This window comes from Hippoglossus hippoglossus, chromosome 7 (genome assembly GCF_009819705.1).
Source record: "Hippoglossus hippoglossus isolate fHipHip1 chromosome 7, fHipHip1.pri, whole genome shotgun sequence".
NCBI classification, from domain to species: Eukaryota; Metazoa; Chordata; class Actinopteri; order Pleuronectiformes; family Pleuronectidae; genus Hippoglossus; species Hippoglossus hippoglossus.
In genome coordinates this window covers 766794-780494 of record NC_047157.1, presented here as the reverse complement: position 1 = coordinate 780494, position 13701 = coordinate 766794, and the positions used below count along the sequence as shown (strand labels likewise).

The window sequence follows — 13701 nt, the reverse complement described above, 5'->3', positions numbered from 1 at the left end:
CGGTGTAAACCCGGCGTAACGAGTGTGGGGGGACGGGGGGATGAGGTGGGGGGTGGGCCAAGACCATGTAGGGAGACTTCCAGTGCCTTGTTACGACACAAAACCCAGGAAGCTCAATCGAGTCGCTCAAGCATGACGTGTCTGACTTAACAAAACGCTCAAGTGTTTTTTTCCCCGAGTTTTGGGGTTGGTAGACATGCCAGATACCCACATTAACGTGTAGAAGCACTAACAAAGTGGAATTTGCATGCTATGTCCCCTTTAAAATAATCAGGGACTTAGAAAGGGAGCAATTAATAATTCTAAGATGGCTAGGGCCAATAATACTGATTACTTCCCTTCGGAGTGAGGTGGGTAGGATGTTGAGAAGGCTGGAAGACGAAAGTGTGTGTGACACACTGTCAATAAGATCAGACAGAGAAACTTACTAAGAAGAATGGGATGGGCAGGATGTTCTGCGATATTTGGGATGACAGTGGTAGCTGATACAATGTTAGTTTTAATGTTTTTGCTTAACAACAGATAAAAACTTTTCAGTATTTGAAGTGGCTAGCAGGGCATAAGGAGCAGGGTTTATGAGTCTATTGATTGTGTTAAAAAGGAATCTTGGATTATGGTGATAGTTTTGAGAAATAGTTTCCAGTTGCTATTTTACTTTTATCATTATTATTCTGACTATTATAGGTAGTGGACATGCAATTGGTCTTATGTCCATTTAAGATGCATGAGCTTTTAATAGTTTTGATGGTTTATTTGGTCAACGTGGAGAAGGGAGTCAAACTTAACACAGAGATGGTCAGAGACAAATATGTCTTCTAAGGTCAAGGAATTGGCCGAGGGTAAAAACTAGATCTAATGTGTGGCCGCGGTTATGAGTTGGACCAGTCACATGTTGGAATAAATTAAAAGACTCTTTAATGTTTAAGAATTCAGTTGCAAAACCATTGGTTAGGTTATCAATGTGGATATTAAAATCACCAACAATGATGGCTCTGTCAAAATTTTAAATAATGAAAGATAAAAGTTCAGAGAGTTCAGGTGCAAAATTAACATTTGGTTTGGGAGTGCGATAAATTACTAGGCCAAGGACCGGAGCAGTGCTACAAATTTTGAAAATAGCAGCATCAAAACTACAACATTTCTCTGTGGTAATAGAGCAGCAAGTGAAGCATTTATTTAAAACAACAGCTAGGCCACCTCCCCGGCCATTATCCCTGGGAGTGCTTAAATATTCAACGTTTGTTGGGCAAAGCTCTAGCAGCTGGGTGTGATCTCCAGGAGACAACCAGGTCTCAGTTAGGAATAAAAAGGCTAAATTGGATGAAGAAATAAGATCATTCAGTATAAAAGACTTATTAGAAAGGGACCTTACATTGAGGAGGGCTAGTTGCACAGGTATGCTCTGGCCAGCAGAGGGGGATATGGGGACAGAGATTAGGCGATAAGACATGTGAGCTGTATTTATAGGTTTTTTGTTTGGCCTATTGTTAATAACAACAGGGATATCAATCAATCAATCAAATTGTATTTGTATAGCCCATATTCACAAATCACAATTTGTCTCATAGGGCTTTAACAAGGTGTGACATCCTCTGCCCTTAACCCTCAACAAGAGTAAGGAAAAACTACTAAAAAACCCTTTTAACAGGGTAAAAAGAACGTAGAAACCTCAGAGAGAGCCACATGTGAGGGATCCCTCTCCCAGGACGGACAGAAGTGCAATAGATGTCAAGTGTAAAGGAGAACATCAGAAAGATAAGGGTATTTGTAGCATTGATTAGAATAAACAGTTTGTAGCATAATGGAAGGTCAATGAATTGATGGCTTATTGTCAGTAAAGGTATCTGGATATAATAAGTACCGTGAGAATTTTAAAACCGAGATGATTTGAGCCTGACTGAGAATATGTATGGGATTTGTTATTGGTTGAGAAATAATTTAATAAGAAGTTGAAAAGGTGTTCAAAATCCTTCTTGGTGAGCTCAGACTGCCGACAAGCTGTGTCATTGGCTCCAACATGAACTATCACTCGGGGTAATGGACGGAGGGAGTGAACACAATAGCCTGGGAGTTTTCCAAGGATGGCTGTGACCGGGGATGCAATGAGTGACAACATTGAAGAAGTGGACTTTCCTAATTATGGAGTGTTTGTGAGGAAAAAAAGAGGGCGAGGACAAACTGTGTCCTGTGTGTTCGCATGGCAGGAGTGAGCCTGAACTGCTTCCACGCTGTTTGTGGGGAAATCTTACCTGGTCGAGTAGAAGAAAGAAGCAAATACTTGGTAGTTGACTGATTGAGACGGAGTATTGCTAGCCGGAAGTGATGCTAGCGGCAGCAGCTGGGGCAGGTAGCAGCGCAAACTGTCTGAAACTGAATATCCTGGGATCTAATCTGTGAGATCTGACACATTGCTACAGGGATTGCGTTTGTAAACTAGAATATTACCTGTTCGAGTATGAGAAACATGGTGATGATAGAAGTAGCTGAGGAGTGAGCCATCTCGCTTCCTTCCTATCTCTGACAGTCGCGCATGTGCAATAGCGACAAACATAGCACAATGGCGGCATCCGATGCAACACCATCACGAACCAGAAAGTCCAAAGTATGGAAGTAACTACCTGCAATATTTGTAAGGCAGACCTTGCTTACCATGGTAGCACGTCTGTTATACACAAGCATTTGAAGAGGAGGCACGTTCGACATCTGAACGTCAACGATGCAGACTCGCCTCGGTAAGATAGCTTGTTATCTAGCTTGCTATATATAGACGGAGGTGTCTTGGCTTTTAACACCAGCTAATGTTAATGTTAAAAGCCAAGACAACTCCGTCACACCTGTGTGCAGGATTCTAGAATCCATTTAAAAAATATGGTTTGAATGTATATTTATTTAATGGCAAATTTGTGTTCAAAAGAGTAATGTTATCCTTTTGCCTGACAACGTCTTTTTAAAATCACATTTATGCAGTCCGAAGAAGAGTACAGGTACCATGGCTTTCTGCAAAAGATTATTAAAAGACATTTTTGAATGAAGTATTCGTGTTCGTGAACCGAGGTGTGAAGTGTTTGAGGCCACAAAACACTTTTGGAGTTTCAGGGGTAAACAGTGTTGCAGCCAAATCCAATACAATTGAAATAACTGGTGACCACATCCTCAAATGAAAAAAAACGGGGAAAAAACATAAAATGTCTCCATAATGCTCCTGTGGTGTCATCCAATTGTCCATAAGCCCCAATATTGAAATTCGACTCTAAACTGCATAATTTACACCATGTTTTTGGCCTAAATGACCGCTGATATCTTGCTCAGAAGCCGCGTTCACATTCGCATGCACTCACTCACTGCACACAAGCTCTCGCCCAAGGGTGCACGCGGGGTGTGTGGTAGCATTGCTGCTTCCGGAAGCATCGCTGCATAGCTGCAGTTACTGCTGTGTATCCTCATCTGCCCTTTTGGGTGAGAGCATAGAGGCGCAAGCTTGTGTGGTGTCTGCACACACCGACGTGAACGCAGCTCCAGGAAGGAGGATATCAACGGACATTTAGGCTAAAATCATGGTGGAATTGACACCGTTTCCAGTCGAATTTGAATGTCGGGGCTTACAGACACTTGGATGACACCACAGGAGCAGTATGGAGGCATTCATGGTTTGAAGACGTGGTCCCCAGTTACTTCAATTGTATTGGACTTGGCTGCAATGCTGTATTTTCATTTTTCGGTGAACTATCCCTTTAAGTCATGCTGTTGACAAATTTTGGTCTTAGGAAAGAGCCCTAATGTCCCACACCTAGGTTGTTAGTCTTTTGCCCAATAATGTTTCCCTTGTCATTAGATAGAGGGCAACATTTGTATAACTGTTAAAAAGTTATACAAATGTCAGAAGACTCTGCACAGACAAGCTTCATATGGAGTATGAAGCTGACTCTCTGAAAGACTTTCACAGGATCAATGCTGAACTGTAAGTGTGAACATTTTCATATTTGTTCAAGTGAACTTAACTTTATCTCTTATTTAATATCCTGTCAGTTTTGTCAAAAATAAGAATAAACTATGAATAGCAAAAAACTACATATATTATTTACCCTGGGGTTTAACAACACATTTGGCATTCAATATGTATGTGTGTTATTATCATAAAACAAGTATATTATTATAACACAGGTGCAGTGTAATGCACTTACAAGCTCATATCAGAGCTCCCTCAGCTCCAGTTGAACTTACCATCTGATGTTGTCTTTTTCTTCAGTGAAGCCTGCTCCAGCTAGCTTGCTGGTGCCTTCACTTAGGTAACCCACAAAGTAGTTGCTGAAGTGGAAGGACACTGCATTCTCATAAGCATGCAGCCACCTGTACATCACACCAGATACAAAAACACACAGAGAATGTTTCCTCCAACTGAAAAACATTGATCACTTTACCACTTGAACTTAAATCATCTTTAAAGATGTTGGCTTAAACTCCACTGAGTTTAGGTTAAATGCTTCATATGCACAGATTATGTGAACAGCTTAATCTGATTATTCCCACTTCCTGCATTAACCTAATTTCAAAAATATATCTATAAACACAGGAAGTTCTAATGGAATGGGGAATTTCACATAATAATAGCCCATTTACAACCATATTAGCACACAAGAAAAAAAAGACCATATTAAGGCTTTTGTATGTTTAAGCAGAATAACTAACTGTATATAAAGGATGGTTGACTTGACAACTCTCAAAAGTGAGGGGATGAAAATGTAGAAAAATCCCATATCCCGCAATGTTCAAGAAAATATTAATATAATTCCTGAATCTGTCCCATGATCCAAAGCGAAACTGATTTTGCTTTCGAGGGCTCTGTGTTCACATATGTACAAAGAATTATGACTGATCATTCTGAGTTCATTTAGAGGGCTGAAAGGGATCAAGAGTGATAAGTGGTGCAAACATCTTTCAGACCCATTTTGTGCAAATGCGACGGTTATAAATAAGGCCCCAAGTCTTACTATAATCACACTTCAGCAGTAAGTGAAGAAAATGCTGATAATTTTAACTCTGAAAAAAGCCTTACCTTTCTCAAATGTGTCTTCGAAGCAGGGGAAAAAAACATGGTCTGTTTTCAAAACAGTGTATTATAAAAAGGTGATGTATTGACAAAACTTAACGACAAAAATAAAATAAAAATCTCTTACTTCTGCGTGACTGTGTTTCCATAGATGGGTATGAACAAAGGGAAGAGGTAAGGGCCGATGCAAGTTGAGACCAGCAAACAGATCTGACTCTTCAGGAGGCTAAGGAATGAACTCTGCATCCACGCCCAGCTCTGAGGAAAGAAACCACCTAATTTGTTCTACAGGGCACTATACAGTAAGAAAAGCAGGTGCACAGTGAAAGCTCGGAGTATCAACTACTCACCGGTTTTCTGCCTTCAATAGCAATCATATAACTGGAGAAGCTGATCCAAGGACCAAATACAACAGTGCCCACAAAGAAAAGATAGCCCAGGAACTCAGCTGGGGAGGGGAGGCTGTTCACTGCACCTCTGTCCAGGTCAAATGCCAGAGAGATGGCCTTCATGGCCACCACCATCTGAGAGCCTGACACGCACACACACACACACACACACACACACACACACACACACACACACACACACACACACACACACACACACACACACACACACACACACACACACACACACACACACACACACACACACACACACACACACACAGTAAAGTTACGATACTGGCAGTTGGTAACTTAAATTGTGCAGAAGACCTTCAATCTTACAAGGGATATTAACCATCTTGTCCTGTATTCTAATATGATTGTAGCTGGATGCAGCCAGTGACTACTAGTAACAGGATAGCTGACAAGAAGGGAAAGACCTTATGACAGAGAGGAAAGACAGTTGACCGAAGGGAATAGACCCCACTGGGGCTGGCATGGGTTAGCTACCTGTGCTGGCAGGATCCAATGCCATTTGGTATTTGGAGACACCCACTAATGGCTACGAAAGCGACTCACTAACGGATCACATGGCTAATGACCCTGGAATCGAAACGACAAAGAGGACAGCAAGCAAAATATAAGCTAATACGGCAAAAGAATCTGACAAGGAGTTCCAGTTGTGTCCCTGTGGCTGGAGGAAAATAACATCGGCAAAGGGCCCAAAATACACCAAGGAAAGAAGAAGTGCTTGATCGAAAGACAGCAGGGATCTTGCATTGATCAGTACTTTCTAAGAAGTCAATCAAGACGAGTGAAGTCCAGCAAACTGGGCATCAGCCCCCTGAATCTGAGGAAGTTAACTCTAGCACAGAGGCAGTTTAAGAAGACAGTATAGAGTTGACAGCCAGGAAAACCAACAAGGGAGAAGAAGGCAAACCAACTAACTTACTCACATATAGCATAGTTAGTTGAGGTAATAGCAAATTGTTACGGACCAGCAAAAAAAGAATGCTGTCTGTCGTCTGACTGATTATGTTAGTTACCTCTGCCAAGGAGGTTATGTTTTCTGCAGTGTTTGTTTGTTTGTTTGCAGGATTACAGAAAAACTACTTGACGGTCATGTTTAGGGGACTGATAATTATGAGTGTGTGCAATTTGGTGCAGATAGAAAAAATCCAGATTTAGTCTATATGTGGTTTCATAAGGGGACTCAGTATTTCCCTTGGAATTAATTCAATGTATGGCGGTAACTGGGGTGCATTAAGGTCACTCTCACACACAACAAATTCCGAGTGACAGGTGTACAGACTAAAGAGTGAAAGATAAGTTCTCTGATGAGAGAAGGAATTCCATTGATGCCAAAATAGCAGCAGAAACTATGAGGCCTGACTGACTGCCTGAGTAGGAAAAAACAAGAGTGAGCACGCTGCATATAGCACTGCAAATAACGCTGCACACACCCGGTTAGACATCTCTTACGTTATTATGAAAAGTGCAAAATATATTTTGGTTCATTATGAAACTTTGGCAGGACAAATTAGAATATGGCAGGCCTCTAGTCTAGATAACTAAAGGGAAACCCTGGGACTGTTGGACCTTGACGGAGGTATGCTTTTATGATTTGTTATCGTGTCTTGTTATTTATCAATGACACTGTGAAATAATTTTACACCCAAATACTGAATGAAAAGATTACTTGTAGTCTCAAGAAGCGTTTTAACATGAAAATCCCAAACACACAAAACTCACACACAAGAGTTTGTCAAAAAGAAAGACTTTGACCTTGGTACAGTATGTCCCCTGACTCAAACCCAACAGAGCCTTTGGAGGGTTTTACACCAGAAAGTAGAGCAACAAACCTAAGAGCAGCTGAAAAGAATCATCATCATCATCATCATTAAAATAGCCTCTCACCATAGTCCCACAGGATTCTGACAGAAAGTTGGTAGGTTAGGTGGGGGGAATGAGTACAGCTACTGTATGATGCTATTGCTATGGACAGCTCCTTTGGATGATTCTTCAACTGCTGCTTGTTGATTTTTAAGCCACCTGTATTGCCTGTGCATGGTGGGTGTGGAACATCTGAAGTTTAATTTCAGTGCCCATTTAACAGGTTAGATCGGCCACACTGCCTGCGGGACAGACATGACTTAAGCCACACTGCTGTGACGTGTAATGCAGAATTTTGATCTTTTTTCACATATGAACACACAGTTCCCAGCAAACATACAGTGAAAAAAACAGTTAATAGTCATATTAATATAATATTGCAACATTACATGAGAATGACACCTTTCATTATACATTCACTGCTAAGTAGTTTTCTGTATCTCCCTTTCTCATTGATTAATCTGACCACGGGAAGAAGGTCAACCTCTACGGTGAGCAGGGGGAAAACCGTTGCCCACAAAGCTGCAAGATTTCAAAATGTAAATGTATTTATATAGCAGCTTTACCAGTCTTATCAACTTAAAGCAATTACAATACAAGCTGCATTCACTCATTCATATATCGCAAAGTAGTATCTCTGACATAACGACAGAACTGTAGAAAACAGGAAGAGGAACTTTCTCAGACCAAATGAAGGAATATTTACCTCTTATCTTATGCCAGGTCACCATGTCAATTAACTGCAGCTCTCTGAAATGAAGAGGGAGAAAATGTATACAATAAGAAGAATTATACAGGAAATACTAGAATATCTGCAGACTCCATTATCAAAGTAATTCAAGGGGAATTTGGACACAAATACAGAGGGACTTTTGAAACTGCTCAATGAAGTAAATGGTAAATGGACTGCATTTATATAATACTAATTTATTCTCATCGACTACTTAAAGTGCTTTATAGTATACTGTAAGTCACATTCACACACACATTCATACAACACATCTACATGCAATTATTTTCCTTTCACACACTACCAGTACAGCTGTCAGGGGCAACTTTGGGGTTCAGTGTCTTGCACAAGGACACTTCGGCATGTGGACTGGAGGAGCCAGGGACCAAATCACTGAACGTCTGGATAGTGGACAACTCATTCCACCTCCTGAGCCACAGTCCACAAAGCATAGCTGAAAATGATAGAGGAACTGTTCATTTTGATAAAAGCTCCACATTTGGCACATGTTGATAGATATACTGGAAACAACAATGGATATTGCGCCATCGAGAATAGCCTCTTTTTGGTGGTTGGTCAAACGTTCCTCTCCCATTGGACCCATGTGTAACAACAGACATGATCTAGATACTAGTGTCGCGGCACCGTTCTGCACTACAATGAAACATGCACTCACAATTCTATGGACTTTTCCAAAGTAACTGTATTTGATTCCTTTGGTTTATCCAATTTTTCAGAACAGTTCTATTAGTCTAAATGCTAGTAGACATGCTACGTTGGGAGGGTTACTTTAAAACTATAAATAACTGTTTACAAAATACATGCCCTTACCTGTAACTTGTAACTTATTCCATTACATCACTAAAAGTGAGTAATGTATTTTGAATGCTTTCGATTATTTTGTCTTTTACCTTGTCTTATTACAGAGCTAGTAGTCAAAATGTCAAAAAAATTTTCTTTCTTTCTTCCTTAAGGATGCCTGTGAGCACCAGGCTTACCAACGTAGCCCTGACAGCCTCCCCCAGCCTGTCTCTAGCCTGTGGTCACCACTAGTGGCATACTACAAAGATTTTTGCATTGTTTTCTCACCCAATAAGGAGGTAGATGAGGATGACAACCGAGAGGAAGGGGCCTCTGGTGCAGGAGTCTCGACTGAAGAGCAGAGCAAGGTAGCAGAGTGCACTGAGCAACAGCACCCACAGCATTTGGGACTCAAAAAAGAGGTAGAGGCTGTACATCCCAGCCAACACTGAAACTACATGCTTCACAGTGGACAAACCTCCTGAGGAAAACAGACAGGAAACATATAATTACAAGTCCAATAGTTTCAAACAGCCTCTCACCTCAAAATCGTAACATTTTAGGAGGCCAATATTGTGTGTGTGTGTGTGTGTGTGTGTGTGTGTGTGTGTGTGTGTGTGTGTGTGTGTGTGTGTGTGTGTGTGTGTGTGTGTGTGTGTGTGTGGAATCAATGTGTGCGCGATCAGATTTGTAAGCATGTAAAAAATCTGTAATGTGTAATGAGGTTTGCAAGTGTTTTGCGATTTGTACATGTGCACACAAATCTGCAAATTTTGTGCATAGATCTGTGAATGTGTAGATGAATGTGTGTGGGCTTAGATCTGTGAATGTGTAGATGAATGTGTGTGGGCTTAGATCTGTGAATGTGTAGATGAATGTGTGTGGGCTTAGATCTGTGAATGTGTAGATGAATGTGTGTGGGCTTAGATCTGTGAATGTGTAGATGAATGTGTGTGGGCTTTTCTCTGCAAACATAAAGACAAATCTGTGAATACGTGCAAAGATCTGTAGATAAACCATACATAGATATTAGTGGCTGAAAGGGTAAGTCTCTGCAAAATACACATGAAAAAGGGACAAAAAATACCTCTGCTCAGGGTAGAAAAGATATTGAGAATACAGGCAAATCCCTACATGTATTTGCAGATCTCCCACAGCAGAAGTGTAGTAAAAATCATGTGTAAAAGAACAGCTAATTGACTTGTCTGTATTTCCAGCTCTTGGAGTAAAACACATATCCTTTTCACTAATATCTTGTGTACACAGATGTATATACAAATTAACACATCTATGGACACATTTACAGATTTGTCTACAAATTCATATATCTACACACATTGTAAATGTCAATACATTTTTTTTATTAAAAACACATTTAGGAATCTGATTACGCAAACACAGATTCTAAATGCACATTTGCAGATTCCTGTTGGCATTCGCAAATCTCAGAATGCATTTATGGACTCTTTCACACATTTACAAACATGTTACACAACTCTCCACACAAATAAAATTGCAACATAACCCGTAGAGTTTGTGTTGATTCTAGACAGTTGTAATAAATTAAAATCGAAGTAACTAGTTTGAAAGGTATCTTTTATCTATTTCATTGTCATTAGATTTTTATGTGACAGGGCAGAAGAGCAGCGGTCTGTGCTGAAACTAAGATAAATCATATCTGTATGTCATTCAAAATTTTGCTTTCAACTCTGTCAATGGCAATAACAGTAAAGACGAGGCTTCATGTGGAGGTTGCTACTGGTTTATTGTTACTCACCAAGTGTGAAGCACAGTCTGCAGATGAGGCAGAGCAGCATCAGTCTCCAGACCTGCTGCAGGCCTTGCTGCACTGTAGTTAGACCACAGCTCTCAGCCAGCTCGTACCACACCAGCAGCCTGCTGGACATATCCATCCTGCACGCACACACACACTTTCTGCATGAAACTGAGGCAAATTGAGAAATAAATCATTCTATCTTAAGGATTATAAACATACATAAATTACAGGAAATAAACACATGCCTAATACAAATACTGAGTTTACAAAATATTCATGACATTGTGATGGAGTAAAATATATTACTCATTTGTCCAATTGATTTCGATTAAGGCTGCAAATACTATTTTGACCATGAATCAACTGGATTGTTATGTGTTGTCATGAGGTGTTTTTTGACAAAAACAAGGGACAATCTGAAAGTAAACATTCAACCACTGAATAAAATGATTTTACATATTAACATCTCTGACCTGGACTACTTTCAGACCTCACGATACATTTTACCCAGCGACATAATTAAAATATTCTCCATAGAGAGAGTAAAACTGGGCTAACTTTAACTTTTCAGCCTTTGTAAACTCTAAGATCTAGCAGCTACTGCACATCGTTAACCAATTTAAATTTAGTTGCTTTCAGAAATGTGGGTTAATGAAGTGAAGTTTTAGTGGTTTAACTGCAACACAATTCTGAGTAGACTGTGGCAGAGCAGAAATGAACGGACCCGAGGAGAAGTAAAGTTAGCTGGGAAGCTAACCTGAGCAGAGAAAGAGGCGAGTCGGCTTCTCGCTAGAGGTTCTTCTTCTTCTTCTTCTACTTCTTCTTCTACTTTTTCTTCTTCTTGGCTCCACACGCATTCCTTATTTCCTGGTGAAAGACTCGTGTAATGGCGCATTACCGCCACCTACTGGATTGAAGTGTCTCCTCCCAATATCAGGCAGAGATGAGCTGAGAGGAAGAGTAAATACCTCTGCCAAGGAGGTTATCGTCTTTGTGTGTTTATTTGTTTGTGTTTTGTTCTTTCGTTTGTTTGTTTGTTTGTTTGTTTGTTTGTTTGTTTGTTTGATTGTTTGTTTGTTTGTTTGTTTTATTCAGTTAGTTCGTTATTTAGTTAATTGGTTATTTAGTTAGTTTGTTTGAATTTGAAATCTGGATCTAGTGAATTTAATATTTAAAAAAAAATTTAGAATATTTATATAGCGGTTTTCTAGTCTTGATGAACACTTAAAGCACTTTACAGTACAGTTCTACATTCACACAGAAATTCATACAGTGCATCTATGTGCAGCACTTTTCTCTATGAAAAGGGGCAATTTGAGGTTCAGTATCTTGCCCAAGGACACTTCTACTATGGATCATCACATCCTACCACAAAGACTGGAACAATAAATTGGCTTCAAAGGAATGATGAGTCATCTATCTGCACTAACTTTCCCAATTCCTCAGGGGTCTGTGCTTGGCCCAATTATATTTACCTTATGTATGCTTCCATTCGGACACTTTATCAGGAAACACTGTACATTTTCATTGTTATGCACATTATACCCAGATATAATTATCGATGAAACCAGAAGAAGAATCTCTAATCTAAAAAAAAAACTGAAGTTATAATACTTGGTTCTGAGAGTTATCTTTGATCCACATTTGTACTTTGATTCAATTTTAAAATAAATTTCAAGGACTGCCATTATCCACCTATGTAATATTGCAAAAAGGTGGCACGTACTGTCTCGAAAACATGCTGAAAATATGAGTCCACACCTTCATTACCTCCAGACTTGACTAGTATATTTCCCTAAAATCAGGCTCTACCAGTAAGTCTTTAAAGACTCTGCAGATTGTCCAAAATGCTGCAGCTGACAAGTACCAGGAAGAGGGATCACATTTCTCCTGTAGAAATATAATTTAAAATTCTCCTCCTCACCTACAAGGCACTTAATAATATGGCACCATTATACCTCAAAGAGCTGATAGTACCATATCACCCCACTAGAGCACTGCGCTCCCAGAATTCAGGCTTACTTACTCATCCCTAAAGTCTCTAAAAGTAGAGGAGGAGCCAGAGCTTTCAGCTATCAAGCTCCTCTCCTGTGGAATCATCTCCCACTTTCAGTTCAGGAGGCACACACCATCTGTACGTTTAAGAGTAGGCTTAGAACCTTCCTTTTAGATATAGTTTATAGTTAGAGTTGGTTCAGGTCTCACTTGGACCGGCTCTGATTGTCAGGGGAAAGATGGCACATGCAGATTCTCTTTCCTCCTCATCCTCTTCATCACATTAATGTCTCATCAATGCATGTTACTGACTTGTCTTTTTCCCTGGAGTCTTTGAGCTTTCATTTGCAGATCTAGGATCACTGCTGCGACCACATCGCAAATCGTGACGGTGGATCGTGATAATGGCTCACGATTGTGGATCGTGGTGGCAGCTGATTTCGAAATAAATCATGAAGGTAAGACCTTCTAGTTACGATACATTCAAAATGTCGATGGGTTAGGTCAATGGTGTCAAGAAAAAATATTATCACGATAATCATAATGGTAATGAAATGATAAACACAAACCGCAATAAATAATATCAAACAAACAACTTTATTACTTAATCATATTAGTCATATGAGTGCACTTCGTGTTGTTTATCATTTATATAGACTCAGAGTAGATCTTAAATACAATCCTAATTTATCCAAATGATGGGTTAGACCTTGAGAACTGGACTTTATGTATGGGACATTTCCTAATAGACTTTAAAAGTTTTCTTAATTATAGTTAGCTGAACTTTCTGATTTTTATATTTCATATACTGTAAGGTATTCAATTCCTGGCTTCCAACTTGAGTGATTGGTTTGTGTAACAAAATAATTCTCCACTTTTTGTCCAGAATCCTTATGTGCATTGATATTGATAAAAGTGATAATTGTTTTCTGATTCATATTAGAAAAATTGGAGTTTCCAACAATTGTATCGTAGAAGGAATATATTGAATGTTTATTCTGAGTTCCAAAAGAAATAGCTTTGATTACCACTTGAAATTCTATCAAGGTAACAGGAAAAGTTTTACATC

The 13701-nt window shown here is 39.6% G+C and overlaps 1 protein-coding gene across 4 annotated transcripts in view; it reads right to left on the bottom strand.

Moving 5' to 3' along the window:
* The window catches only part of LOC117765142 (protein-serine O-palmitoleoyltransferase porcupine-like), a 29079-nt gene extending 17562 nt beyond the window's left edge, over positions 1-11517 (bottom strand). Inside the window, exons 1-7 of one of the 4 annotated variants that reach the window (XM_034591452.1) lie at positions 11395-11517; positions 10638-10774; positions 9149-9341; positions 8036-8079; positions 5398-5579; positions 5175-5305; positions 4222-4347 (exon numbers count right to left, since the gene is read on the bottom strand). In XM_034591452.1, coding sequence (XP_034447343.1) covers positions 4222-4347; positions 5175-5305; positions 5398-5579; positions 8036-8079; positions 9149-9341; positions 10638-10773 — 812 coding nt within the window. In that variant the 5' untranslated portion in view covers position 10774; positions 11395-11517. Of the gene's footprint in view, positions 1-4221; positions 4348-5174; positions 5306-5397; positions 5580-8035; positions 8080-9148; positions 9342-9751; positions 9790-10637; positions 10777-11263 lie in introns of those variants that run through there. The other 3 variants (XM_034591453.1, XM_034591454.1, XM_034591456.1) reach the window with 3 other exon arrangements.
* Positions 11518-13701: the final 2184 nt, after the last annotated feature.